Source organism: Pelmatolapia mariae, linkage group LG12 (genome assembly GCF_036321145.2).
Source record: "Pelmatolapia mariae isolate MD_Pm_ZW linkage group LG12, Pm_UMD_F_2, whole genome shotgun sequence".
Classification (NCBI taxonomy): Eukaryota; Metazoa; Chordata; class Actinopteri; order Cichliformes; family Cichlidae; genus Pelmatolapia; species Pelmatolapia mariae.
In genome coordinates, this window is record NC_086237.1 from 19249796 (window position 1) to 19276815 (window position 27020).

General features: G+C 43.4%; 2 protein-coding genes across 6 annotated transcripts in view; one reads left to right on the forward strand and one right to left on the reverse strand.

Annotated features, from left to right (window-relative positions):
• Positions 1-24534, forward strand: part of LOC134638595 (multiple C2 and transmembrane domain-containing protein 1-like) — a 132181-nt gene extending 107647 nt beyond the window's left edge. For 3 of the 5 annotated variants that reach the window (XM_063489327.1, XM_063489328.1, XM_063489331.1), the window contains 6 exons: positions 24-80; positions 5406-5504; positions 12897-13006; positions 13661-13770; positions 13964-14061; positions 21562-24534. In XM_063489327.1, the coding sequence (XP_063345397.1) occupies positions 24-80; positions 5406-5504; positions 12897-13006; positions 13661-13770; positions 13964-14061; positions 21562-21633 (546 nt within the window). In that variant the 3' untranslated portion in view covers positions 21634-24534. The remainder of the gene's footprint in view (positions 1-23; positions 81-5405; positions 5505-12896; positions 13007-13660; positions 13771-13963; positions 14062-21561) is intronic. The other 2 variants (XM_063489329.1, XM_063489330.1) reach the window with 1 other exon arrangement.
• A 518-nt stretch (positions 24535-25052) lies between these two features.
• slf1 (SMC5-SMC6 complex localization factor 1) overlaps positions 25053-27020 on the reverse strand; it is a 33544-nt gene continuing 31576 nt past the window's right edge. The window contains exon 18 of the mRNA XM_063490665.1: positions 25053-25989. Coding sequence (XP_063346735.1) covers positions 25493-25989 — 497 coding nt within the window. The 3' untranslated portion in view covers positions 25053-25492. The remainder of the gene's footprint in view (positions 25990-27020) is intronic.

Below are 27020 nucleotides of genomic sequence, written 5' to 3' on the forward strand. Positions count from 1 at the left end.
CTTTGCTCTGTTGCAACTGTCAGGAAGCAGTGGAGGACCTGCTGGAGGATGAGGATGAGGATTTTGACAAAGATGACAAGGTAATTATGTCTCGTGTCAGAGATGCATTCACACACACACACACTCGCACACACACTGCCTCAGGAGGGTTTGACACTGCTTCACAGACCGGAAACACAAACAGACTAACAAAATGACTCCATCTTCCCCTCCCATCTCTTCCCCCTGTTCAGATATTCTCACTGCCTGAGGCACAAACACATGTTCACAGATTGTACAACCTTTTTAACCTTTTCAAAAGTTTTCTCTTTAGGTGTGTACATAACACATTCCTCACCTTTTCTGCTCGGGGTTTCGCTTTGTTTTTGATCTTTTTGACGCGCTTTGGTGCATTATCCCTAAATTTCCCTTCGTACAACAGTGTGCTAACTTTACAGACACTGTGCTTCAGTCTTTCTTCCTGTGAACATACACCCATATAAAGTGCTTAGTTAGCTATTTAGGTCCATTCACTGCTCCTTTATGTCGCAGTAAAACAGCATCTGGGCTTGTCCAGACACTATCAGGTAACAACAGGTGGCTGCTTTACTGCCTCCGCTCGTTTGCACTGTAGGAACAGCTACTGAAACAAATGCCACTGGATGGGATACAGAACCTTGTCAGTGCTCCACCTGGGAATGGTAATTGAAATAGCACAGCGCTTAATCTACCCACTGTGTTGTCTGCTTTTCTTGTGTGTCAGGTTTGAAATGAAAGTAATTTTCTCCTTCAGACTCTAGTGTGTTGAGGTTTCAAGCAGTGTGAAACAAGAGTGGCATTTTAGCTTAGCTTGCACTTGGTTTTATAGTGTGAAAATGAAAATGATTTGACTTGATGCTTGATACTTTTCTGCCTCACACCAGATTGTGATGTGATAATATGGATGGTCTGGTTTGGTAATCTTTTAAAAAAACATTTCCAAGAAAGCTGATGTTGGACTTGTAGGCTAAATTTACTTATCTAACGGCAACTTTACAACAGACAACAAAAAGGAATGGTTAAAGGAAAAAAAACTTTAAAAAAGAAGCAACATTTATCGTGTCATTGGTCAAATAGTCATCCCACTAGAAAGTCAGCAATCAATCAGCCAGGCTGCCAGTTGAGGGATGAGCACACAGCAATATGTGAGCATTACATCCTCTCCCACAGTGCAGAGGCAGAAGGAAAGTTTCTTGGCTGTGAAGTTCCAAGGCTGAAATGTACAGGGGGCACTGACTGAAGATATGCACCAGGCAACCTTGAACCTTTTTTTTCCCCCCACTCCTTCCCTGTGTCTGTCCTCCTTATTGCATTTCTAACCTCCTCTCTGTTGGGTGGGAAATAAAAAATACAAGCATTTGAAAAGCTGCAGATTATATAAAATACATTTTGGACTTTCATATTGAAATGAGGTGCAGAAGCAGTTTGTGCGGCCTCCGTCAGATTTGGTGGCGAACTGATTATTCCAAATAAGAAGGCCTTGCTCTGTGTTCACACAGGGCTGGGATGCTGGATAGCACAGCTGCCACAAAGGCTACAATTTACCAACTCTGGCTTCATACATTTTGATCTATTGCTCCCCTCAACTGTTAGCATTTCATTTGAGCTGTAGGGAAGTTGAAAGGGGGGCATTTTTCTTTTTTCTTCGCCTACATCTCTCTCCCCTCCCACTCTCCTTCTTCCCCTTTCCACAATCATCCCCTTCCCTGCCTTTTTTTTCTGTTTTTTTTCCCCTTTTGCTGTGACACACACTCTCTTCCCTTTGCTCTCCCTCCAACCTGGTTAAGTGCAGAACAAATGGACTTTCAGGGCTTTGCAAATTTGTCTTTCACATTGGATATGAGGTCTTTTACATTGGATATGAGCTGCAGCTTCAGATCGTATGAGTAAGTATGAAGGACGGGTCAAAGGAGGCCTCTTTAATGGCACAGGCCTATAGGGGAGAGTGGGAAGAAGAGAAAGAGAGCAACAGAGAGAGAGAGAGAGCAAAGGGAGAGGAAAAAAAGATTAATAAATGTGCCAAGGCCTCATTTTAATTGAACTTGAAGCATATGTTGCAAGTATGTACAATCCGTCCCAGATGTTTACTTGGGCCATGTGCACAGCTCTTCCCAGTGCACCACAAGGCAGCTATTAGCTGGATAACCTTTGCTCCAGAGGGTAAATGGGGTATTACATGGCCAAAAACTAGAGCACCTGTTTTTCATTGCATAGAGGACCCCTTGCAGGCTTTTTGCCTTGGATTACCACATGTGTTTTGACTTAACAGATTGTTGGGCAGACGTGAAAAGTGTCTTTCTTGTGAGCAAGCACTGATATTAGTCACTTAATCTCAATGAAAGTCCAGCATCTAGACTAATTGATGGGGACGGCTGAGTTGTTAAAGCCAAACAGGCAAGCACACGAAGGGTGAAAGAATGTTAGACATAAACTAATTCTTTTTGTCTTCTCCCTTCCTTCACATTGTGTGTGTGTGGGTGTGGGTGTGGACGTGTGTGTTTGTGCACTCACCTTAATGTGGAATTTTTTTCTTTTTATCCCGAAGTGCATTACTCATGTAACACATAAACGTAAGAGACACATTTATTGAAATTGCGTATCTAGATTTAACAGTTACGGTTATTATTATTTATACAACATATAAGGATGAGTGTTTGAGGGGAAAAAAGGTCTACATTTTTTCATCGATTTGAGAGTCCTGTATTTATGATCCAAAAACCTTACCTCAGCTTGTGCTGTTGATTATAAAATCACGTCTTTGATTTTCTTTTATGAAATGCCAAAATGAATCTCTTAAATGATATGGACAGGTATCCGAGCCCAAGTGTCTATGACTTCCTCAATTATCTGTGGCCTTTTACACAAAGCAAATCCATGGTTTTCTTTTAAATCTGTCTTACACTTTTAAAACTGCATCCTGCAGTATCTTTGTAGACCCCTTTCACCATCTTGAAATACAGCTTGAGCAGTGTGAGATAGCAAAAACACGCTGCTCATTCCTGTATTTACAAGCATGTGGCTGCAGGGGCTTAAGCGTATAATGTAGCTTGTGATGTCTCCACTCACCTGTGGGCTCGCTGTCCAGAGCTGGCATGAGCCAGTAGCCTTTAGGCTCTGCACGGGTGTGAGTGTTTGTGTGCGTTAATGTGTTTGTGTGAACGTCTCACGTGGATGTGTGTGCAGCTCAGCTGCCTCCCAGAGGGGGGCTTACTGGAAAAATGGAAAGAGAGAGTGAATGAGAGAGAGACAGACTGAAGGAGTGAGGAGATTACCCTCACACGGTTGACTGGTCACTGAAGCGCTTGTGCGCCGCTCAGCCAGGCTCCACTAGCCTCAGGAGGACCTGACACAGATAAGATACACACTGCAATCATGTCCTGCTCACGGGCTTACTGCTCGGTGCACTCCCTCTCTCTTTCTCCCTCTATGCCTATCTATCAATATCTCGCTCACATACACACACACGTACACAGACATACCACATGTACCAAATCATCTTTTTGGTTTCCCGATTATTCCGACTCGTTTTTCTCCTCGTAGTAAATATAGAGCAGACGTTATTACTTAGTTTGAACATTGACCTGAAAAAATGTGAATGTTTTGTCTTCATTTTTTTTAATAGACCCAGTTCTTCAAGGCATCAGATTTGGGGGTCAAACAGTAACCCACCGGCTATTCTATAATTTAGTTTTTTTTTTTTTAACCTATTGAGGCAGAGGCTTAATATAGTTCTAGTATTTAGGATATCCTCATGTAATGTGTGTACATCCAACCTGACACATCAGTAGTAGATTTTAAAGGTGCTATTGATGAGTTATATAGAATCCCCCGTTTCTTCCTACCGCCACACAGTTTCTCCTTATCCTACTCATCTATAGTGCTGAGACAGCCATTTCACCCTCTGCAGCTGTCCCTGCAGGCATGACTCATGCAACATACAGAACATGTATGCTCGCACACAATCCTCCCCGTGTGTGTGTGTGTGTATGTGTTCATCGCTTCTTCTCCTGCAAGCGTATAACTGCTGATGGATGGCTAGTATCAGCACACATATCCAGTGCAGGCCTCACAGCCACTTTCAGCTGTTGATGTTAACACCCAGAATCTCTGTTTCTTTTCAAATGTGGCTGACTGTCGTCTTTCTCTCCACAACTTTTCTCAGTTTTTTTCCCTCCACTCGCTACTATTAAGAAAGCGCCAATGCTTTCTGCTCCATGAAAAGTTAAATAGGGCACATGCAGCGCTGTTTCCACGACTTGTCTCCAGATAGCACATAGAGCTTCTGTAGCACCTCCCTAAGCCACCGCGCTCCTCTCTTAGTCCCAGTCACGGCACTGTGCCGATCATTCAGATAACGGCATGGCATAATGTAATTGGACTAAAGAGCGCACTGGGAATTATATCAATGCTCTGGAAGAGGGAAAAAAGTGTGACTGAAATGTTGTTCTGGGGAGGCTATTGAGCTTGAGATGCAGGTATCGGGGGGGTTCAGCTGCTGAGGAGAATGGGTGAAAGAGACAGAGCAGGAGAGAAGGGAAGAGAATAAAGTTTGAATGTCTGTCTTTTCTTCTTGCCGCCTGTGAAGGATGAAAAGCGTCACGCTGTAAAAGATGCTTTTGACTTTTCCGCTTCATTTTTCTTCCCATCTCACTGTCTTTTTTTTTTCTCCCCCGTTGTTCAGCAGAGACGCTGGTAGGAACTGCATTTTAATCATGTTTTGCTAATAGAGGCAGGAATGAAAACAAAAAGGAGGGTGAAAGAGGCAGAGAGGAGTATTGTCTGTCTATGCAAAACACACTGCATTGTTTGTTTGTTTTCCCTCTTTGTCACACACATACATCAGGTGGATCATCTCTCACTATCTCTATTCCCCCCAGATGCATATCTCTTTCTTTGTCTTTCGCTTTCTATCATCAGTCCTTCATTCTCAGTCTTTCCAGCCTGGTTCAAATGAAAATTGGTTATTTTTTGCACCATGGGTCTTTTTTTTTTTGTTGGTTTGTTTTTTTTTTTCTTTGCTTTCGGCACTGTTCTTATGCGCTACAGTGCAGTGACCACGGTCTTTGTAGAGATTGCGGACATGGGCGCTCATCCTGATAGATATGCAATAGTCCAGTGGACTCAGGGAGATGCATATTTAGTTTGAATTTTACTACCCAATGCTGTTGTTTCAAAGTTTAAATAAAGATGAGCACTGAAAAAAAGAATCTTTTCTGCATTGCAAGGCTAAAGCTGTTTTGATTGCAGTGCTTTTGCTGTTTTCTTTCCTGCACAGGGTGATAGAAATGTATAAGACCACAGCTGCAAAACATCCACATTTTCTAAACCTTTTGACTTTAATTTCTGTGGGTTGTAAAGAGAACATCTCACTGTAATCTATCCACAAGGACCCTAAACCAGGCCCCTGGGAGGACAGCCGTGATAAAAACCATATCCTCGAGGATATGTTGGCTTCCTGGCACTTTGAATGGATACGAGCAATGGTGGTAAGTTGATCTGTGTGTGGTTCTGGCACCGACTCCCGATGGTGTTTGTTGCTGTCTCCCAGTTCCCTTTTTTAGCTCATCGTCTGTCCAGCGGCCTCTGTGTGCCGTCCTGTCAGGGTTTGTGTACAGTACCTGTCCCCCATGTCCGCGTCTCGATTAACACCCACACACACACTGCACGTTTGACCCTCCAAATCCAAACCCACTGCAAGGGTTCTGCCTGTGCCTGCTTTTTAAGGTAATGGGGGAAGCTACTGAGCTCCAGCATGGAAAGCGGCCCCTGTCTTTGTCTTTGACTTCCCTGTGGCATTGTAGACTTGTTAAACATTGAGGTGAAATGTGTAGACTGAGGTGTGACGGTGTGTTTTGCTGGTGGGACTTTTGGTTCTGGGGCAATAAAAGGTGACATGGGAGTCACTCGAGTGCTTTTGTGCTTATTTATTTTTGATACAGTTTGCACAGAAACAGGGAGCACAAGGGAATAAAATGTTCTTCTAGGTTGGTGTAGTTTTTTTTTTTTGGCGTGCCAAAAAGTAAGCTTTTAGATTCAAGCTTCTTTGAAAGTACTAATTAGGATTCACTCACACATAAGGACTACTTTCACACCTTATGACCCCCTAAGTCACTGATAATAGACAGCTAACAAACTAATTTTCGAGTGAGTTTCAGTTCCCTGAGTGTGTGTGCATGGGTGTGCAGTGGCTGGTGCGGTGATTTAAATGTTTTTCTCAGCGCTTTTGCTTTAAAGTTGCTACAGGAACTGCAAAATTGTCACATATTGCTGAAGAAAATCCCAATGCTCATTATGCCTAATGCAACAATGACTACTCCCCCCAACTGTTATTGTTCTGAATCGCATACACACAAGTGGCTGAACCAACTGAACTTTTTGATTGATGAACTATGCATCAAAGGATTACAACGAGCAGCTCCTTGCACTGTAGGTGAGGAGTTCTTGCGTGCTCTTATCCACCCAAAGTAACTCTTATCGAGACTCTCACCGAATAGGATGTTGGAGATGGCACACACTCAGCCCTCTCGGTCTCTCATTGGACAGAATGTGGAGCACAACACTTGACAGCAGTGTCGTCTGAATTTGAAAGTCAGACATGTAAGAAGGCAGCCGCCACCTTTTCTTTTAACAAGAGTCATAAATCTGTAATGAGCACAGAGAGGATGCATATTTTATTTACTTTTTTGAAGATGTGATCCCTTCACTTCATAGCAATGCACTCTCGTTCTGTTGTTTTTTTTCCCCTTTCCAAAACAAAGTTTAAGACAGTAGATTTTACAGCTTTTTCTATCTCCTGTGTGTCTGAACATGAATGTATAATTAAAAACATGCCAAGGTTAGCAGGTTTTACAGATTGAGGTGTAATTTCACCCCAGCAAGATTAAAATATGATGTCATTAATGAGAGTAGTTAAAAATGTGACACGCGTGTCTTTGAGTTTTGTATGTTTCCCTGATTTTAAAAATATGAAAGCTGATATGTACTCTCATCTTTTAGGCATTTGACAGTACAGTGGGATGCTGTGTGTTTTAAGCCAACCCGGACAGAGACACTTAGACAAACAGACGCACTTAGACAGACTGACAGACTGACGGACGAGGGGAGATGGGCTAGAGCAGCTAAACCAGGCCAACAGAGGACAAGACTAATGTCGTCCCATTCATCACACTCCGCCAGGCTGCTTCCTGGGAAGGACAGGGGAAGGAGAGTGCGGGAGCAGGGGGAGCAGAGGTGAGGTAGGATGGCGGTTCAGGGCGTGGCATGCAGCGGGAGGCCAGGAGAAGGTGATCAAGTGATCAAGAGCAGAAGTTGAGAGGTAGTAGTCATTTATGTTTTTGTGTGCGCACCTGACCTTGAGCCTTGATAGAGTGGCTGGTGTGGTGGAGGTGATGAGAGGCCCCACGGGGATATGGGTAAAGATGATCAGTGGCAAACAACCTCCTGCCAACCAGACACATTAGAGACACGCACACAAACTCACACTCATAACGCCAGAAACCTTTCTCTTTAGGACAGGAAGCAGAGGTCAAACTGAAAATATATTAGCACCGCTTCTTTTAAAAACTCGCTACTCTCGTTCCCCCCTAACGCTCTCTTTTATATACAGTATGTGTAAACTTATCCCCGCAATGGGACTTGGCTGGGTGAAGAGACTAATTAGCGCTAGAGAGCATTGTGCGTGCGCGGTCCACCTTCAGCTGACAGTCTTAACTGGAGCTTGTCTTTGACTGTGTTGAAGCAACCCTCGGCACACACAGGTTCTCTCAAATGAGCAATGCAGCACATCATGTGAACGCAGGAAAATACATATACAGTCTTTCTGCTCCAGCCTATAGGAGCAGGATTCAGGATGCCCCGTCTCATCTTTACAGGACGTGCTGTGCATCTCAACAACACAGTAACACAAATATTTCTGTATTATGTTTAAAAAAAGAGAGAAAGAGAGGTCAAGATGGAAAAAAATGTATCCCCCCTCACCCATTTGCCCATGGATTAGCTGTTATATGGGATAAATTATTTATTAAAATGGTACCCACCGCTTTAAAAAAAAAAAAAAAAATCGAACATCTGCCCCTTTCATGTGGCGCTGGCGAGGTGCCAGGTTGCAGGGTGGTATCTGAGGCCATTCACAGGGTCTTTGTCTTGTCCTGTTGTCATTTCCTAACAGAAAAGAGATGGTATTCTAGGCCACTGGGTCCCCTTTTTTTTCTTCTTTTTTTATTCCCCAGGGGGCCTTTCTTAACTCCCAATTGGTAAAATCTGTGACTCATCTTGTCCCCAGTGGAGTTGGTATTACTTGGAATAGACCTCGGTAACACAATAGCTTTAGAGTAGCTGAACTATTTAAATGGCCAACATAAGAGATTAAAAAAAATGGGTTCCATGCTTCATTTGATATTTTTATTACTCTTAAAATGCTAATGAACACATGAAAATGGGGAAAAATAAACCACAAAAAATGCTTAGCTCACAAACAGTTAGATTTAATCTTAAAAACAAGAAACAAGGGGAAGGTGCTGATTAACAGAAATTCAGCAGTGAAAATTGGAGTTTATATTTATATAAAATACAATTTTGGAAGCTTTTCTTTTCTATGTTCTCTATGTTTTCCTGCTTTTTCATTTTCGGGTAAGCTGTCTCTATAGTGCTCTGTTTCGACTTGTGAGTCATGTACAGTGCTCGACACATCGCCACTAGAGAGAACAGTATGCCATGGGTGAATGCAAATGAACCAATAAAGGTCTGCTCTCCTTCCAGTGACATGCACTTTCATCGATCATTTTCTTTATTTCCACTAATTAAAAAAAAAATGCACTCCTAAATAACATCTTTAGGAACACAAAATCATTGTTTTCTTTTTTGTTCAGTAGATAGCGACACACCTAATTTAAATATACAGTAGATGCTAATCATATGCACTATTTATTATCGTGTTATTGCTAGTTCTTTCGCAGGCTTTGGAAATTGAATTCGTGTCACCCTCTAGCATTCCTCAAGTTGTTCAACTTTTCAGTGTTTTTTTTTTTTTTGTTGGTTTTTTTTTCCTGGGGTGGAAATGGGAGGGATGCCATCTCTCTCTGCAGTTACAAAATCAACAAGAACGCTTTCAGATGCCCTCTGGGAGCCACATATTAGCATCCTGTCACATTTTATATGACATTTCAATTTTTACTGTGCTGCCAGAGTGAGAGGGGCAAAAAAAGGAAAAACAAAGAAAAACAGGTGCAATTTTAGCACAGCGGCAATGAGCAGCAGCCACTTGTGGTTCAGACTCATTTTGCAGTTTGATGGGATATACGCCGCTACATTATAACGGTTAGGTTTATCATTTTTATGGCGTAAATCAGCAGGGAGAACAGTGTGATCAGAGGTTAAAATAGTCTCAAATGGCTCTCTCTTTTCCACCAAGTAGATATAGGACAGATATTTGAGTCCAACCTAATAGGCTAAGTCCTCAGTGACCTCTCTCTTGTTTAGCTCTAGGCCTTGGGTCAGTGAAGAACAAACTGTCTTTGTAAAGTTTACAACTGCTCACTTTGCACTTTTGCATATAGATGTACTTTGCTGTGATGGTGGTGTCTTTCTGAGAGAGAAATGGAACAGTCGAGTGCGCCCGGGCTTTGTGCATCTTTCCTTTGTTAAATATTTAAGTTAGTTTTCAAGGAGTTTACCACATTTGTTTACCACAATTTACCAGCAAGTGCAATGTGGTTAGCCTGACTTGGCTGTTTCTTTGAATGTGTGTGTGTGTGAGAGTGTCCCTGGGCTCTCTCTGGTATCACTGAGGGGTTATTTTTCCTTAACACATATAAACAACTCACATCACTTTTAACGAGCCTTTATTGCTGTTCGGCTGCTGGGCAATAAAGGCTGAGATTTCATACCGCACTTCACACATCCAAACAATGATGCAAACCTTGGACATAGGGATGCATTTATTTTCTTTAAATGGCATCCATGCCATTAAAACATGCAACTCTCACCCAACAAAGGACACCAACTCACTAAATATTTCAGCTACCAACCTGATGATAGTTAATTGATGTCAAGTAATTCCTTCTGCACAAGGAAGCATCTCATTCACTAACTGTCTTTATGGAGCTTCTAATGCACAGTAGTAGAATATTCTGCTGACTTTTCTGTGATAATATCTGTCTGTCTGTCTGTCTATCTATCTATCGATCGTGTATAGATGAAGCTGGCGTGTTTAAAACTAATGATGCTAAACACATTAGGTAAGTTCATGATGTTGCCTGGCTGATTCAAGCCAAGCGGCATCATCCATCACGACCGGGTTGTCGTAGGTGTTGGGATTTGTAGCATACTTTGAGCATTAAAATGGCTTGCATCTGTGGCCAAGCTAAATCAGAGAGAGGCCTAGCCAGAGTCGATTTTACTAGCCTTGCCTTCACTTCTCCAAACAAACCCACTTAGTCTCCCTGACAGAAACAGGAAGACACAGATGGAAATACAGGCCCTAAGACTCCTGTAAAGCACTCGCTCCTCCTCCTGAGTGAGACAAGAAGCTGGGCAAGAGTGGAAAAACCATGTTCTAATTACTTACCACATGTGAGCTAATTGAAACACACAGTTCTTGCAAAATACGTGTGCCGAAAGCATGAAAAAGGAGCCTTTTATTTAAAAAACTTGTAATGGATCTGCTCTTGAGGAGTGCAGATTTTATTTTGATATGAGTACTTTCTCTATTAGTCATGACACTGTAGTGCGAACGTGCTCAGTAGAAAAAGAAACCGCCTTTTGAAATCAAGGACCCCCATCATCTAATCTCTGTTGGGATATTGTTTGTAGAGTCACACAGCAAGACCAGGTGTGCAGATCAACCTTATCTAATAGCTGTAGGGTGTGTGTGTTTGTGTGCATATTAGGTTCCATTATAAGAACAGGTTGCCTGACTCCATATGTGCGCAGTGTGCAGGGAAGCTGGGAAAACAAGGTTCTCCGTGGCCCTCGGTGTTATTGCTACCTCCCACCTCCCCAAGCCGTGTTTGAAGACAGGAAATAGGAGTCAGACCGCAGTCCGAAGGGCATGTGGCAATGGTTTATACTCAAATGACCTCTGACTTATCCTCTCCACCCCCGCCCGGTCTCTCACACCACTCCTGTGGCCCTCAAACACTCTCCCCTGAGCCCAGGACTGAAAATAAAACGTCCTGACCCAGCCCAGCCTGGCTCGGCTCGGCCTCACCAAGCCCAGCACAATAGACCCTGCGTTCTGAGATTTGTTTGACTCAGCAATGAAAAACAGATGGACTTTGAGGAAAGGCCTTAGAAGAGGAGGACAGCGGGAGGAGGAAAGAAAGGGAGTCTTGTAAAATATTTGCGAAGAAAAATAACCCAGAGACGCTGTCTAATTATATCTATTTGTCTTGTGTGGTTTTGCTGGGGAGGCCATGTGGTCTCCCTGACTGCTCCATGGTTCATTTTTCACATTATCTGATCCTGGACGGAGAGCAAAAAGACAAGGGTGGGTTTGGGGGGCAGTTTGGGTCTCAGTGGGAGGGTTGTGGTGAGGTGGCTGGCCTCAAGATGGAAATGTGGTAAAGGCCTTTGAGGTCCTGAAGGTTTCAGGTCTTTGACTGCTTCACTGTCTTCTTTGGCGATGGTAGTTATAATTACTTAGAGCTTTACTTCTCTAATCTAGCAACGTCCATCAATCTTCATCAGCAACATAGTCTTTCCTACACACAGAGAGAAGTACTAGGCATGTGTGGTTATATCATTATCTTTTGGTTTTGGGGAAACTTTTCTTGATTAAGATTTGAGGGGTTTTTTGTTTTACTGTGTAAAATATTTACTTTCTTCAGCTTATTCCATTCAAACCATTTCTTATCTCACTGTTTCTGGCATCTGTAATTTATTTTCTTCTATTACAGGTGTTTACGCCATTGATGTGGTAGAAAACTTTCACATGATCATCCTGTAATTACAGTCTTCTCCTCCTTCACCAATTTGTTTAAAAATCACCTCCTCCTGCCACATTATGAACAGGTCACCCACGATAGTGCACATAATACTCGTATGACTTTCTCCTGGATAGTTCTTTTCTACCCTTTTGTCTTCCAAGCATGTCCACCATTCACATATTGCAACAACCAGTCTGCGTGTCGATGTCCTCACTCAGCCAATGGCTTTTAATTGCTCTCTGTCACCTCATTTTGTCCAAATCCGTCGTGCCCCTGCCTGTCAGTCAGCAGCTCGTTGACTGTTGCATGACTTTTTAAATTCTTCACTTTGTTTCGGTAAGAAGGGCAGGGGTTGTCGACTTCAGATTGCCTGCCTATTTTGTGACACCCCCCCCCCCCCCCCCCCCCGACCCCTCCCACTCTGAAGTCTTCGTGGTGAGTGACAGTGTTAATAAGGATGATAATGATGTCACGGCTGGTGACATCATCACACTGTGCCAGCCAGGAGGAAAAAAGAGAGCTCTGCCTGGTCTTCCAAGCTGTGTTGGCAGCAGCAGCAGAGAGAGAGAGCGAGCCCAAAGATTGATCTATCCATTCGGCTTTCAGTTTAATTCTGCTCCTCTCTCTGCCTATTCACATATTCAAATTTTGCCTGTGTGAGGATTCGTAAGGAGGAAAACATTTTGATTTGTTCTGCCAACTTTATATCTCTATTACTGCCTGGAATGAAAGCACTCTGTCACTTTATGCAGGATATCCGGTGATTTGGCTCCCCACTCCAAATCTTTGACGCTATTTAAAATGTATTGTTTTCACAAAGACGCCTGTGCCCAGCCTCTCTCCTCTCTCTCTCCTCCTGTCTCTTCTCTGTTTCCCTCCACGTCTTCCTCCCTCATCCTCGCTTTCTCTCTTTCTCTCTGTCTCTCGCCTACATCTCTATCTGTCCTCTTGCAGGACTCAGAAAGAAAGGGCTTCATGAACAAGCTTTATGCCATTCAGGACGTGTGCATCAGCGTGCAGAATGCGCTAGATGAAGTGGCCTCCTATGGCGAGAGGATAAAGAAGTGAGTCGTAAGCCTGCTCCTCGGCATCCGGCCCGCTCTGCTCTGCTCCGCACGTCCCTGTGTTGTTGTTTTGGTTGTGTTTTGTTTTTTTTCTGCCACTCTGGCCGGTTCCCTTTGCCAGCATAACTGAGTATAACTTAGTGCCGCTCTCAAGAATTAATGCCAGTGTGACACCCAACCCTGGGGAACAAACACAAAGACTGTTTGTCTTTATGTCCACCATATCTTACTTAACCTTGCATTACCTTTTAACTGAATCATGCAGATATTAGATTGAATACACTGCATGCACACATACACAAAAACATTTATTTATTAATTTTTTACATCCCTGTATGTACTGACAGCCTTTTTTTTAAACATACGGTTCATACACAGAAAGTTTTGTTTGTTTTGTTTCCTTAAAAGTTATAGTTGAAGGTACAAGTAAAAGAACTGGTTCTCAAAAAGTGCTTTTCTACATCGAAGTGCTTTCTAACCTTCACACTCTAATGAATTCAAAAAGGTGTAAAATTTTCTTCCTGCAACGCTAACCTATTAAACTTTGCGTGAAGTAGTTTCCTGACTCATTCCTTCATTATTTCTCAGCATGTTTTTATTATATGTGGAGTGAGCATTGCTGCTTATATTACTCTCCTTCTCCTCTCTTTGCAGCACATTTAACTGGACTGTGCCTTTCTTAAGCTGGTTAGCTATCGTGGCTCTCGGATTGGCCACCATCATCCTCTATTTCATCCCTCTCCGATATATTGTGCTGGCCTGGGGTGAGCTAATGTTGTATTTTTTATTACATCATATAGTATATAAGAACATTCAGATACTCTATCTAAATAAATCTGTGTGCCATGATGTTTTTTGTGTGAGCACACAGTTAGAGACAGTACAACAAATATAAAGATGTGTCCGTCGTTCCTTCTTTCAATTCTTACCCGTCTGCCCCCACTTTTCTCTCTGCAGGAGTGAATAAATTTACAAAGAAGCTACGAGACCCCTACACCATTGATAACAACGAGCTGCTAGACTTTCTGTCCAGAGTGCCCTCAGATGTACAAGTGGTGGGTGAAATTTTATATGTTTCATTTTTTATATCTTTTTTGAGATGACTATCATCATCTGTCAGTTCCGGGCTTGGACAAGGGCTAGGGCTTCTTTTATTATCTTCTCTGTCTCCTCTGTTTTCTTTCCCCCTCTTCCTCGCGGTCTCTGGCTCCTCACTGTTGTGCTTTCATGTAGGCTGAACTGACTATTCATTGTTTTAGCCATACAGACATCTAATCTAATTATTTCAAAGCTGTTTCTGTGTTTTCCTATTAAAAGCTTCCAAGTCTAATTCAATTTCCACATACATGGCTGGAGCTGTGTAGTAAGATAACAAGGTTAAGTGAGTTTAGTGGCCAGCATATAACTAGGTTGATTGACTCCATACACGTACACTCACACACAATTACAGTTAGATGCTGTCTCACAGCTTTGCTAGTAATTGAAACAGAGTGTAAACCAAGACTTAACCAGCCCCATGCGGTTTTGCTTCTACATTAACCGTGAGATCAGATTAACTTTGTGGCTGATGACTACAGATGCTTTCTCAGGTAAAATATAGGTGTGTGTACATGTGTATGTGTCTATGCTAACAGTAACATGCTGTGCTGCCCAGGACCTAGTGCAGTTTAAACTGCAATTAAGTGGCAGCTTGTGAAAGTTGTTGTGTTATCCAGCACCAATGGTTTCCATTGTAGCTGTTAGGCCCCGCTGAGCTGAGTTCAGTACGCACACACAAACGCACACAGATGGAGGCTGAGACTGAACGACCTGGGGCCTCTGATATGACCAATTCCCTGCCATATCATTGCTGACACACTTCCTCTTTGATCGCTTGTTGCCCGCAACTTCTTTCATCTTTACAGGGTCATAATCCTTGCTCCCCTACGCACCCCTGCCAGCCCCCCGTACTCCCCCCCCCTCTCTGCCCCCGTGCAGTTTTACAGTTTTGTAGTTTACAGGGGCCTGCTGCAGCAGCAGGCACAGGGCAAGTAGCCATCGAGTTAAATGAGCCCAAGCTGTCCCCTCTAGTGAAGTGCAGCCACCTTACACACCTGGAGGAGTTGAAGGGTGAAGGGGCCCTTGCCTGGCAGGTATGAGGCCTTTACAAGGCCCCTAATGAGGGCCTGCTGGCTAGGGAAAGAGGGGGCAGACATAGTGCTCTGGTCTGGTGCCCATGCTGCTGGAGTTGTGCCTACTGTATAAGTAATACTGTAAGTGCTACTGTAATGGTTATTGCTGCAGCTGTTGGAATGGTAATTGTTGCCAGGTTTCACTGAGAGTTTGGAGGCGCTGAGAAAAACGAGGGTGAATGAAGGGGTGAGAAGGGTAAAAATAGAGAAAAGATGAAGGCAAAAATAGAAAAGCATGAGGGGCGTCGAGGGCAGAAAGCAAGAGTAAAACTTTGTTTTATGTGCCCGTTAAGCCAGTGCCAATGTTTATTTCTGCAAATAGGAACAGGTCAGTGAAATTCAGCTAGTCAAACCCGTGATGGTCACGGAAAAATTAGTTTTCTGAGAAGGCACCCTGCTCTGCGGTCATTGGCTAAAAACAGACCGGAACGTTCTGCTCTGCAGTGCGTCCGGTCGCTGCCTCCGGTGGTGGGTTCACCTCATTGCCTGCCCCCGTCTCACTGGGTCAAAGACGTCTGTGGGGATTGAGCCCTTGAGGCTTTCAAATGATGCACAGAGGTGCTGGGGTCTAAATGGAGTGTCCCCTCACGGGCACGTGTCTATGGCACCCAGTAGTACTGGTGCAGGGGCCCACTATGCCTGACATCCTGGATGACTAATGAATACTATTTCTGGGCCCCAGTGTGACCTCACACACATATATAATCACACACACACACACACACTCACTCACACACAGTTTCCCAGCCGTTGTGCATGTTAGGTGGGTTGGGGTATTTCAGTGTACTGTTCCGCATCATTTGAAGGTGCTTCAGTGCTGCCAGAACTGATGAGGTTCTAATGACTTTCTATACAAAGGGCAGCCACACTGGTCTACAGTTCATACGCTGCATATACTGCAGCTATACAATAGAGCAAGGCAGAAGCTGTGGGACATAGCCTTAGTCTTCCCTAATTTTTAATTTTTCTTTATATTGTACATAGCATGGAAATGACTTTGCAGTAACATTTGTTTGTCAGCATTCGTACAGTGAATGGAAGGCACTTTACCAAAGGAAGCCTCTCAAAATACTGATACTAGGCCCCTAACAGCTTTGCCAGACACCCTGTAAAAGCTAAATCACCAGCAGAGCATGGGATCTGCAGTTTCTTTTTACCACTTTAACAGTTTACTTAAATCATTATCTCTCTCTGTGAGCACCCATGTTAAAGGCTGGCATGATGTTTAGCACACGTGTGTTTAAAGGAGCCACCGTCTCTCTTTGGATTACAGTTTCTTGTGTCTGGTTTGGATCTTTTGCTGGTGATAACGGATGATACCGGGGAATCCTTCATACCCTCTTAAACGAGGCCATGCTCAGGACCTTAATAGCGCCAAGTATTCCCCTACCTGGTGTTTGGGAGGTGTCAGCGCACTAGTATGTTTTACGACACCATTAGCCATGCGAGCCAGGGAGTGCGTAAATGGGGGGCAAGGCAATTAGCATGCCAAGTGGCCCTTTATGATCGGTGTAAAGGAGCTGGATCAAATCCCCAATACAAAAATAAGCATGAATTCCAATTTAGCGCCTAATGAACAGCGGGCAGTCGGGTTAATATTTTTAGACAACATTTATGTTGGGGATGAAACCTCATCGGACGTGCAGGGGACAAAGGCAGGATAGTTAAAGGCTGAAACGGTGCCAAATGCCATCACTCACATCTACTAGAGGTCTCTCTCTCCTTCGCTGTGCCCTTCCCACTTTTGCAAGAGGTTTAAACATTTCATTGCAAGAGGGCAATTAGTCACTATTCAGTCTGTGTCTTGTCACAACAGCTAACAGGCAAAAGTTTTCCTTACTTTTTTTTTTCTCACTTACTGGTTTACGTCACCTTGGAATGCCTCTTCTCCAACACAACAATAGACACGATTGCTGAATCTTCCAATCTGCAGATGTCTGAACTGTACACAGCAGTGCTTCCCTGGAAACATTTAATAACCCTTATGCTCGTTTAGGTGTCACACGAGATGAAACCCGGCGAGTTTTGTGCTTTGCGCGAAAAAGGACTGAAAGGGAGAATGACATAGTGTCGTTAAAATATAGCTCGCTCAGGTTTTTTTGAATCAATTTATTTACTCGCCTATTTGCGTTTTTTTCCCCCCACCTTTTTTTTTGTTTTTTTGCTCACTATCAGCCACCTTGGTTTCGCCTTGTCTGTCTGCCCACACTGGCAACATCAAAACACTGTCAAAGGTTCAGTGTGAAAGGGGGTGAGAGAACATGAGAGGCAGTGAGGGAAGAGCAGGTCCTGGGATGCTTTGTGGGTAACACGGTTAAACGAAGCACTATGCATGGTACACGCTCCCCTTCAGCGGAGCACACTTCAAAGCCTGTTTTGCACTTGTACTGTCAACATTTGGGAAAGGAGAGGAGCGAGGGTGGAGCAGCCTTTGAGCAGTGCTGGGTCTTTACCCGCCGCTTCTCTTGTCGATGTTCCCTTTAAGTTCCCCGCTCGTGTACCAAATTGCTTGTGTGCTTGCTGCATTACCTCACTTTTTACTTTCCCCCCAATTTTGGTTCATTTTATTTTACTAACGTCCCACTTTCTCCTCGCCTCCTCTGCGTTTTCTTTTTCTTCTTCCTTTTTGTTTTTTTTTTTACTTTAACTAGCTCTTGCCTCCACTGGTTTTGGCGCCTGTGTGGGTGCTTTTGCGTGTGCGCTATTAGGTGAGGTGAGTGGGGAGCCAAGGGTGTAACATCAGGCGGGCCTGTCACCTGCAAGCTGGAATTGAACCTGTGATGCATGAGCCCCCATTTCTCCCGGCTGGCAGCTCTTCACAGTGAAAACTCTTGTTTTGATTGAAATATTGTTGTTGTTGTTTTTTTTTTGGCACTATTTCTTTTTGTTGATCCCCTTCGCAACTCTTCATGAGAAACAAAACCTTACTTTCTACTGACAACCAAACTTTTCTTTGTTTGCATTCACTCACAAACAGGAATTGTTTGGACAGGAATGTCAACGCACGGAATTAAATTGCCGTGTATCTTCTTTGCTCCTGTAGGCGTTTGGCCATATAATGGGACCGCAACCATTCAGTGATCACGCACAATACCTGTCCTACTTTTTGGATTCATACTGACTTGTTTAAAACTAACAGCGAAAGATGCGAATGAGCTACATATGGAGAAACACTTTATTAAAGTTGGATCTTTTTAATTTGCTTTTAGTTATTTGATGATGAGTACAATAGATGTCCGCACTGACGTGCTGATATTCCTTTGCTCGCGAGTGAATTCAATCATTCAGCAATTCACCCACTTGTTCTTCTACAGATGCACCACTGTCATTGATTGCAGTCAATGTGGGCACTCAGCCAGCACTGTCATGGTCCCCTAACAGAACTACCACTGCATAAACACACATACACACACACACACACAGGGCCATACAAACCCGTCTCTGTCCCCTGGGTTTTTGTTCTGTTGTCTGCTTTAGTTGGCATGGCTATAAAAGGATCCCCACCCACATATCTGTCATCACCCGAGCATCCACAGATATCCCTCTGTCTCACTGTCTCAACCAGTCTCTTCTTTCCTCTCATTGTTTTCTCTCCTTCTCCCTTTGTTGATTTGTTCTTTTTTTGTTGCCTATTTCTGTCCCTTCTTTATCTTGCTCCTCATCATTCTCCTTTCCTCTACCTGGATTGCCTTTCGGCGTGCAGTCTTACTTCTTTCCTGACTATGTCCAACAAACAGACTGTATTTGTACAGCTGTATGTTACCTTGTATAAATACAAGTACATTGTTAGCTTGCCTTGTGGACAGTGTGGAGTATCCAGATCGGAATCAGAGCAGTCTGGCTGCTTAGTGAGGCGTAGAGAGCAACACATGCTGGCCTAACCACTCTGTAAGCACCTTAACGGGACATTGGTGACCAGCACTGTGAGACAGAGGAAGCAAAATAACCCACTGTAGATGTGTGTGTGTGTGTGTGTGTGTTTGTTTGTTTTTTATATGATTTGATAATGATAAAAAAGTGCCTAGGTTTTCTTTATGTGGGTGTCTGTGCATTCTTTCTCTTTGCTGGTGTTCATTTGTATATGAGTGTGTCTGCATTTTGAAGCACATACACACATGTGGACATGTGTTTGGGCTTTGCAGGCACAGGACTGGAAGGCTTCATTGAAGCGACAGTGGGAACCAGTAAAAGATGGATGATAAAGGCTTGTTCCCAGTCGGTGCTGAAAGATGCTGCTGTTCCTGTCCACAGTAGACAGAACTACCATGAGACAGAACAGAGAAACCATATTGATGTCGGTTTGTTGTCTTCCTGGAGAATCAGAGAGAGTGTCAGTCAGTCAGCCAGGCAGAGTAGCCTATAGTACATCAACTTAGGAGGGAATCCTCAGACAATTCTGGCTCTTTGGTGCAGTCACTGTTAAGTCTATTTTTTTTTTTCTATTAGTATTCCGATTCAGTGGCTAGTGCTTGTCGCTTCCTTGAGTTTGTCTAGACTAGCAACTGCATTTGTGCGCGCATGCACGGATGTGCACATTTGAAAGCGAGTGTGACAGCCTCTGTTTGTTGATACTCAGCCACTGTGATGCCGTTTGCGTCTGACTGTCCATCACTTCCACGTAAGAGCAGTTTCCAGGATCGGCTCACCATCTTTGGAAAGGATTCTGTCAAGAGTGAATCAATTCTTGTTGCTGAGACATACTGTGACACTCCCTGAGTGATGACGCTAAGCATCTTATGAAGTGATGAAGTGAGGCAATACGCAACTAAAATATCTGTTTAAAGTGGTTTAGCGATGCAGTGCAGATACAAAAACAATGTCCTGGTAATTTATAGGATTAAGGAGTAGTTTAACATTTTAGAAAAGCTTTGTTTTTCCCTTTCTTGCTGTGAAAAAAAGTGACGAGACTGATACCATTCTTATATGTGTCCATTAACTGGCACGGACATATGATTTGCACAGCTCAGTTTGGTATAAAACAATAGGAACAGCTTAGAGCTTGCCAAAGGTAACAAAATGTGCCTGCCAGCACCTCCAAAGCACACAATGAAGACATTATATCTCGTTGACTTCATTTGTACAAAAAAACAAATTTTAAAACGGTGACAACAAGACTCCAGGAGGTCGCTGCTCCTGATCAAGAAATGATCCACAGCAAAACCAGCTGTAAAATCTCATCTGTTCTTTTCTGCACTACGTGAATTTTATTAGCTTTGGGCAGTGCCGGGCTAGCTGTTTCTCTCTTTCTCTCAGCTGAGCTAACCAGATGCTGGCTACACCTCCTTATTTAGCTGACATATGTGACAGCCGTATCGCTCTTCTCGTGTAACTCTCAGCAGGAAAGCAAATAAATTTATATCCCAAAATATAAAACAGCTTCTTCTAGCTGTGGCCTAATAGGGTCATGATGTATACAGATGTGCAGCAGATTGGGGCTTTACTTAAAGTAAAATCGTCCTTTTGCCTTCTTAGTCGTTTTATTAGACGATGTCGCTGTTCTGCACTTAACAGCTGACGTGGGATAATCGTAGGGCTGGAAAGCCCATCCAGAAGCAGGAGCCTCATCAGGTAGATGTCACTCGTACTGTCCACTCATTCCTGAGAAGGAGGAAAGCTCTCCATGTCAGATGTCTGGCTGTGACTGATACAGCTTTGATTATAGAGTGAAACATGGAGAAGAGATTGTATTTTGTCTCCAGTGTGCTCATTTATCTCTCAGCCAAGAAAAGGATACAGCAAAGAGTCAAAATTTGGTCAGAGAATTTAGTTTCCTGATATTTTTAATTGGCTCCTTTTGATCAAAATGTAACTTTATCCCTAAATTAGTAGCAAGTCATATAATCCTTCTGATATAAAAGCAGTATGTATCAAGCTACATATGATGAGGAGTGTATTAATATTGCTAACTGTTATTAAAACCTTGGTTCTGAACGGGTTATGGTGCATTTTTTCCTCCATTCTGTCTCATTCCCATCTTCCTGCCCTTTCACTCCTCGCCATCTTGCTATACCAAGATGACTCTGTTGTCTCTCCAAGCTTTCCCATGAGCCCTTGCCCTGTTCTTTGTTTGTTTGTGTGATCCCTTCCCCTAGGCCACTGTAGCACATCTGTGAAAGTACGTGTGTATTTGTGTGCATCTGCGAGCGAGCACGCAGTCGGAGCTTTGAACAGCGCACGCGTATCGTGTCAGTGTGTGCGCGTGTGAGCGTCCGCATCTGTGTGTGTGTGCGCGCTGTAATCAGTGTGTAATCTCTTCCCTGAGGCCACTGTTCCACACAGCTGGACTAGAGCCTCTGGAGGGTTTCTGTGCTATTCAAGCATCCTTTGCTCTTTCCACCTGACCGGGTGGTGTGTGTGCGTGCGTGTTTCTATGTGTTTTAACAGGTGCAGTACCGAGAGCTGAAATTGGATCCCAATCCCAGTCCAAATAAAAGGAAGAAAAACAACCCCGGGTAGATGACTGCGTCCGCCCACCAACTCCTCTCTTCTCCACTTTTCCTCACTCGGTCTATTACTGGACACCGAGGAACAAGAGGACGACTCCTCTGGAGCAGCTCGGCTCAGCTATCCTTTAACATTTTTGTTTTTATTTCCTGTTTAATTCTCTTCAACTCTTTTTTCCTATTTAATTACTCATGGTGTACAGTCGTTTCCCAAAATGTCCTTTTTTGTATGAAACAAAATGAGTGCGAGAAACCTCTTAAATTATTACCGTAACCATAATGCTTTAGATTTTTTTTAAAGGCAAGTGGAAAGGATGGATGAAATGACCTTTAGATCAGTCGTGTGAGCCACTCTCCTTGCTGCTTCTCTCCATCACTCTGACAGCTTGCCTCAAGTGTCACACAATAAGTAAAATTAGTTTAACATTTATTCTCGCTGTTCCAAAAAATAGAAAACGACACTTGGTGTGTTTATCAAGGGAGAAGCCTTATACCGCATTCAATTTTCTTTCTTTCTTTATTTAAGCTCATGTTTAAGTTATTGAATGATTTTGTTAATATGTTTATATTTTGTAATTGTTTTTCTACTGAAGTGTGTTTTGTTTTCTCTCCTCTCCCTCTTGGATGTGGCAGTGTTACTTTCACTGGCAGTAATTTGGACTGTCTCCACTTAACTCAGCCAGCCAAGTTGATTAGCAATTACGGTGGTAGCCTCCAGATATCTCCTTTTACACAAACACAAACCTGGATCAACAGGCTGAAGGCTTGTTTGTGCTTTAATACAATGGCCAGATTAACTTCTTTTTTTTAGGTCTGAGTCTGTAGTAAACAATTGGTGTTACACCTGAAAACTTTATCAGTAGCTGTTGCCTTGTTTGACTCATTTGAACCATGTCAAAATCCTCTGTCATTCAATGAGTCGCCTCCTCTCTCTGTCAGGCGGCACGGCAGACTGGGCCTGCTGTCGTGGTGTTAATATAGATGTCACCCAGTTTATGCAGAGTGTCGTCAGGCAGTCGGGCCTTGAGGCAGCCGCAGCTCTAATCTTGTTTGAAAGGCTGGTCTCCTTTCCTCTCATCTCCCCCATGTGTTTTCCTCTGTGGCCACACGCGAGCGCGTTCACGGACACACGCACACATGCTTATGCGCTTAAGCATCTTGTGTTTCGGAGGCACAAACATCCTTCTCTCGCGTAAACGCGCAGTTCCTCTCAGAGATCTCGAACACGCACGCCTTACTGTACCTACACGCTGACAGATGAAAAACATTGTATTGGAACAGGAACATTCTCCCCGCTCTCAGGCACACGCGCACCAACAACTGACACACAAACGCAAACATGCTTTCTGTGATGCTGTGCCCCAGGCTGGCCGCCCTCTCCATCTGCCCCACCTCCTGTGCCCAAAGCTCAACTTTGATCAGTCTTTCCAGAGACAGAGGCTTGTATATGTGAACTGTGTATGTAAGAGTGTTTGCGTATACGCATTTATGCAATCAAAGACAAGTTGCTTTTCTTAGTGTCGGTGTGCGTTACAGTTGTATCTCCCCTCCAGCTGTAGACTGACGCCTAGATCCAGTCGCTGTGTGTGTGTGTGTGTGTGTGCGTTGCAGCAGAAGTGCCAGCTGTTACTTGGTGTAGAGTTTGCTTAGATGCTAGATGAGCAGCAAGTCATTGTGTGACAAGGCTCCAAGGGGACTTAGGCCTGAGATGTCAGGGAAGGAGGAGTGTATGTGTGTATGTGTGTGTTTTATGCTATTTCAGATCCTTCTTCCCGTCATGCTTCCCTCCATTTGCTCTCTCTGCGGTTCCCTCATTCGTCAGTGAGCGGGGTTGCGACCCTGTCTGAAGGGATGGTCTCCTGGGCTTCTCGCTGAGCATCTCTTGAAAGATCACAGCACAGGCTACATTTGAGGAGGTCTGCTCTCATCCTATTGATCCCTGCCTCCATCTCTCAGCCTCTACTTCTTTAGCTTTGCTTCCCCCCCACCCCCCTTTGTCTGTCTGTGTCTCTGCCTTTATACTCTAAACTCTCGTCCCACCGCAACTAGCTCTCTTCTGCCATTTTGTCACCCTCTCACCTCGTCTGTCTACTCTCTCCGCTCCCTCCTTCCTTGCCCATCCATCTCCATGCTTAAATATCAACAGGCTCAGATCTGTCACTCCAGAGGACCACTGCTTTTCTTTTTTTTGTTAAGGGAATCCACTTGAAAGACAATAACAGACTATCCCCTAAGAGCGACGTCGCTAACTGATTACAGCCTCCTCAGCAAACCCACTCTGTGACTCGTGAGGGATGGCTTTGTATAATGCCTAAAGGGATTGCTAGAATACCTGATGTGTATGCGTCTACTACTATATGTAGTCATTTTACAGCAAATTGTGGTGACTATTGTGCGGCATTGCATCCAAATACTGTCTCTCACTCTTTTTCTTGTCATTATATTTAGTTTGGGCTCTGTTTTAAAGCAAACCAAAGTGTTTTTATTTTGTACGATGTCAAGAAGATGAGTTATAGAAAAGGAATGTATCAGACTGACAGTTTTAAAGAGAAAAAAAAAGCACTTTTATTTGCACCAAGTTGAAATGAGACTATTTATTTTTTAAACCGTACTGTACATAGCTAATTACTTATTAATTTATGGTTGTATTTTATACAGTATGCCTGTCAATGATCTGGTGATGATGCTGTAAAGTAGGTGTATGCCTGCCTCATTTTCTAAGGTCTGTCTTTTTCCGCCTGCAATGTTGCCTGCCTGTGACATCATCTTTATGTGCCCAGTTCTGACCAATAAGAGTTTCAGACAGCAACGCTGTAGAAGCCAAGACAGGGTTGGGTCAAATGAAAATGTGGTATATATTTCTGATATGAGTAATGGAATGCATCTGATGTATTTTACTCATTTAAAAAAAAACAAATGAAATTAAAATATTTTTTATCATCTTGTTTTTCCTGATTTATTGCAACCCCTTTTTCTGTACTGACGAGCTTTGTTTCGAAGGTGCTTGTAGAAAGAAATGAATGAAATGTGGACTGTTGCTCTCAGTTTTAGCTTGAAGTCGCCTCCTTTGCACCACTCACTCAACTCACACCAACACATAGGCGTAGGCCCCTCTGCTCAGTTCAGCTTTGTGAAGCTCCTCATTCTTCACTGATGCCTGCGTGGCTGAAACCCAGAGCGTACATCACTGAGACCATTTGAGAGCACAACTGCTGGATAACTGTTTTTTGTGTGGTCAACATATAAACACCTCCATCTCCAGAGCATTTTTCAGCTGACTTCCTCTTTACAAAGAAAAAAAGATATCTATATATTGTTAAGATATCTGATATATTGCTGCCAGAATTTTGTCATATGAAGTAATGAAATAATCAAAGAATATATTTCACTTTTATTTATAAACATGCAAAAAGATATTTGCACACCAACGAACGCAGCATTAAAAAAATTAAGAAAAAAGAAAACATGAGGTAGCAACACTCGACACTGAAATGAAACATTAGTGTCATACAAAAACATGCAACTTGAAATATTAAAAATAAATAACATTTAAATTCAAGAAATATTTGCGAAACACAGAACTTGTGAAACTCCTGAAAATATACAATATACACAGACCAAGCCAATGAACATTAGGTATTAGTAGGTATAAAAGTGTAGCACTTAAGAAATGAACAGCTTTGAACTTAAAAGGCATGCTGCTTTAGAGGCAGATATCCACAGGAAGACTTTTGCCCTGTGGACCTATTTTAAGGCCCTGGCAAATTTTAGGACCATGTAATAAAAAGTTACCTTTTTGTTCACTTTCACTCACAGGTTATGCATTTAAGTCAGCTTCAGTGTGGTGTAAAGTGATCCTTTAACCTTACAGATCACAGATCACCTACTAGTGCTTCTCCTCGCAACCTAAGATCCTCTAATATCTTCATCAGGAACTGTGTGTTCTCTCCTTTGCACTCTATTATACCCTGAGACACCTGTCCCTGGTACTTCCCTTGGCTGAGCTCCCACAATGTCTCTACATCTTCTACCAGCCTCACTGCCCGCTGGTCTGCCCAGCCCTGAGTCACTTTTTGGAAGGAGTGCCTCTCCAGTGCCCTGACCAGCCGGTAGCCCAGGCTGTGGTGCTTGTCGCTGGTTGGTGTGTGGTGAGGAATGCCCGTTTCCCTGAGGTAGGAGAAAATGAGTAGGGACAGCAGAGATGATCCAGCCTCCAAGAGGGGAAGGTTAACTTCAGTTGCCTCATTTCTCAAACACTTTGTGTCTCCAAGCTGTGCACTATGGAGGAGCTCTTCCCTCTGACTTGGCTCAGAGACTAGATCCAGCGGGACCCGACCGTGGCCATCCGTCTGGCGTAGAAGAACAGATCCTAAGATGGGACAGAGATGTACATGATCAGATCACACAAACTACTTTTTTTTTTTATTTAATCACAAATTAAAGCTACTTGTTCTGATACGACAAAACATTACTCCATAGTCTTCAAAGTGACAATGACAACAGTCAGGGAGGCACTACTGTCATAAGTCTCCATATGTGAAAGTGCTTTCGTAAAAATTAACGCAGAACATTAGAAACACAGAGGTTAACATGTACTTGAAGCTACGGTGCAGTAGAAAAGATCCGATTTTAAATATTTTAAAGTGGCAGTTTGGTCTGAGACTTTGGTGTTAATGAGTGTAATGTAAACAGCCAGCTGAAGCACCAGTGACAACAGTAGCACAGATAAAACTGACATGCAGCCAAAGCTACCTTCGACTGCAGCGTCATTATCAAATAAGGCGGAAGAGACACCACACGGGTCAACGGCAGGACACAGCAACCGATCTAAATCGTGCATTTCTGTGTGTGCGCACCAACAGTACACAGATACAGTGACGGAGAGTCCCCCCCCCCAAACAAAAAACAGTGTGTGAAGCAGAGAGTTTAAATGAACAGCTGTTGTCCCAGTGGCACTCACTGCCAGCTGAGGCTTTTAGCTCACTTCAGCAGTAACATCAGCTGACACCTTGTCTCAACTCTGTGACTGGCGGGTCACTTTGTGTTTGTGTAAGGGTTAGTGACCTGATGAAGGGTCTGCTTTTCCTTCCTTTTATGTGCTCCTGTGAGTGAGCTCATCAGAGAACAGGGTGCTACTGGGGGGGATGACTAACTAGTGACTGTGACATCAGCAAATTGATCTGTTAAGCTTGTGATACAAAAAATAAAAAAGTGGCTTGTAACAATAACGTCACTCAAGTTACGCATTAATCCATAACATCTGTTATTGTGCTGCAAACACTCCATCTAGGCTCGTAGCTTCCGGGAATTTCTATACATTCAAAAACACCTCCAATAACCCTGACATGGCCCTTTCAGACATGCTTCACTACATTCAAACTGAAGATGACAGTCTCTGCT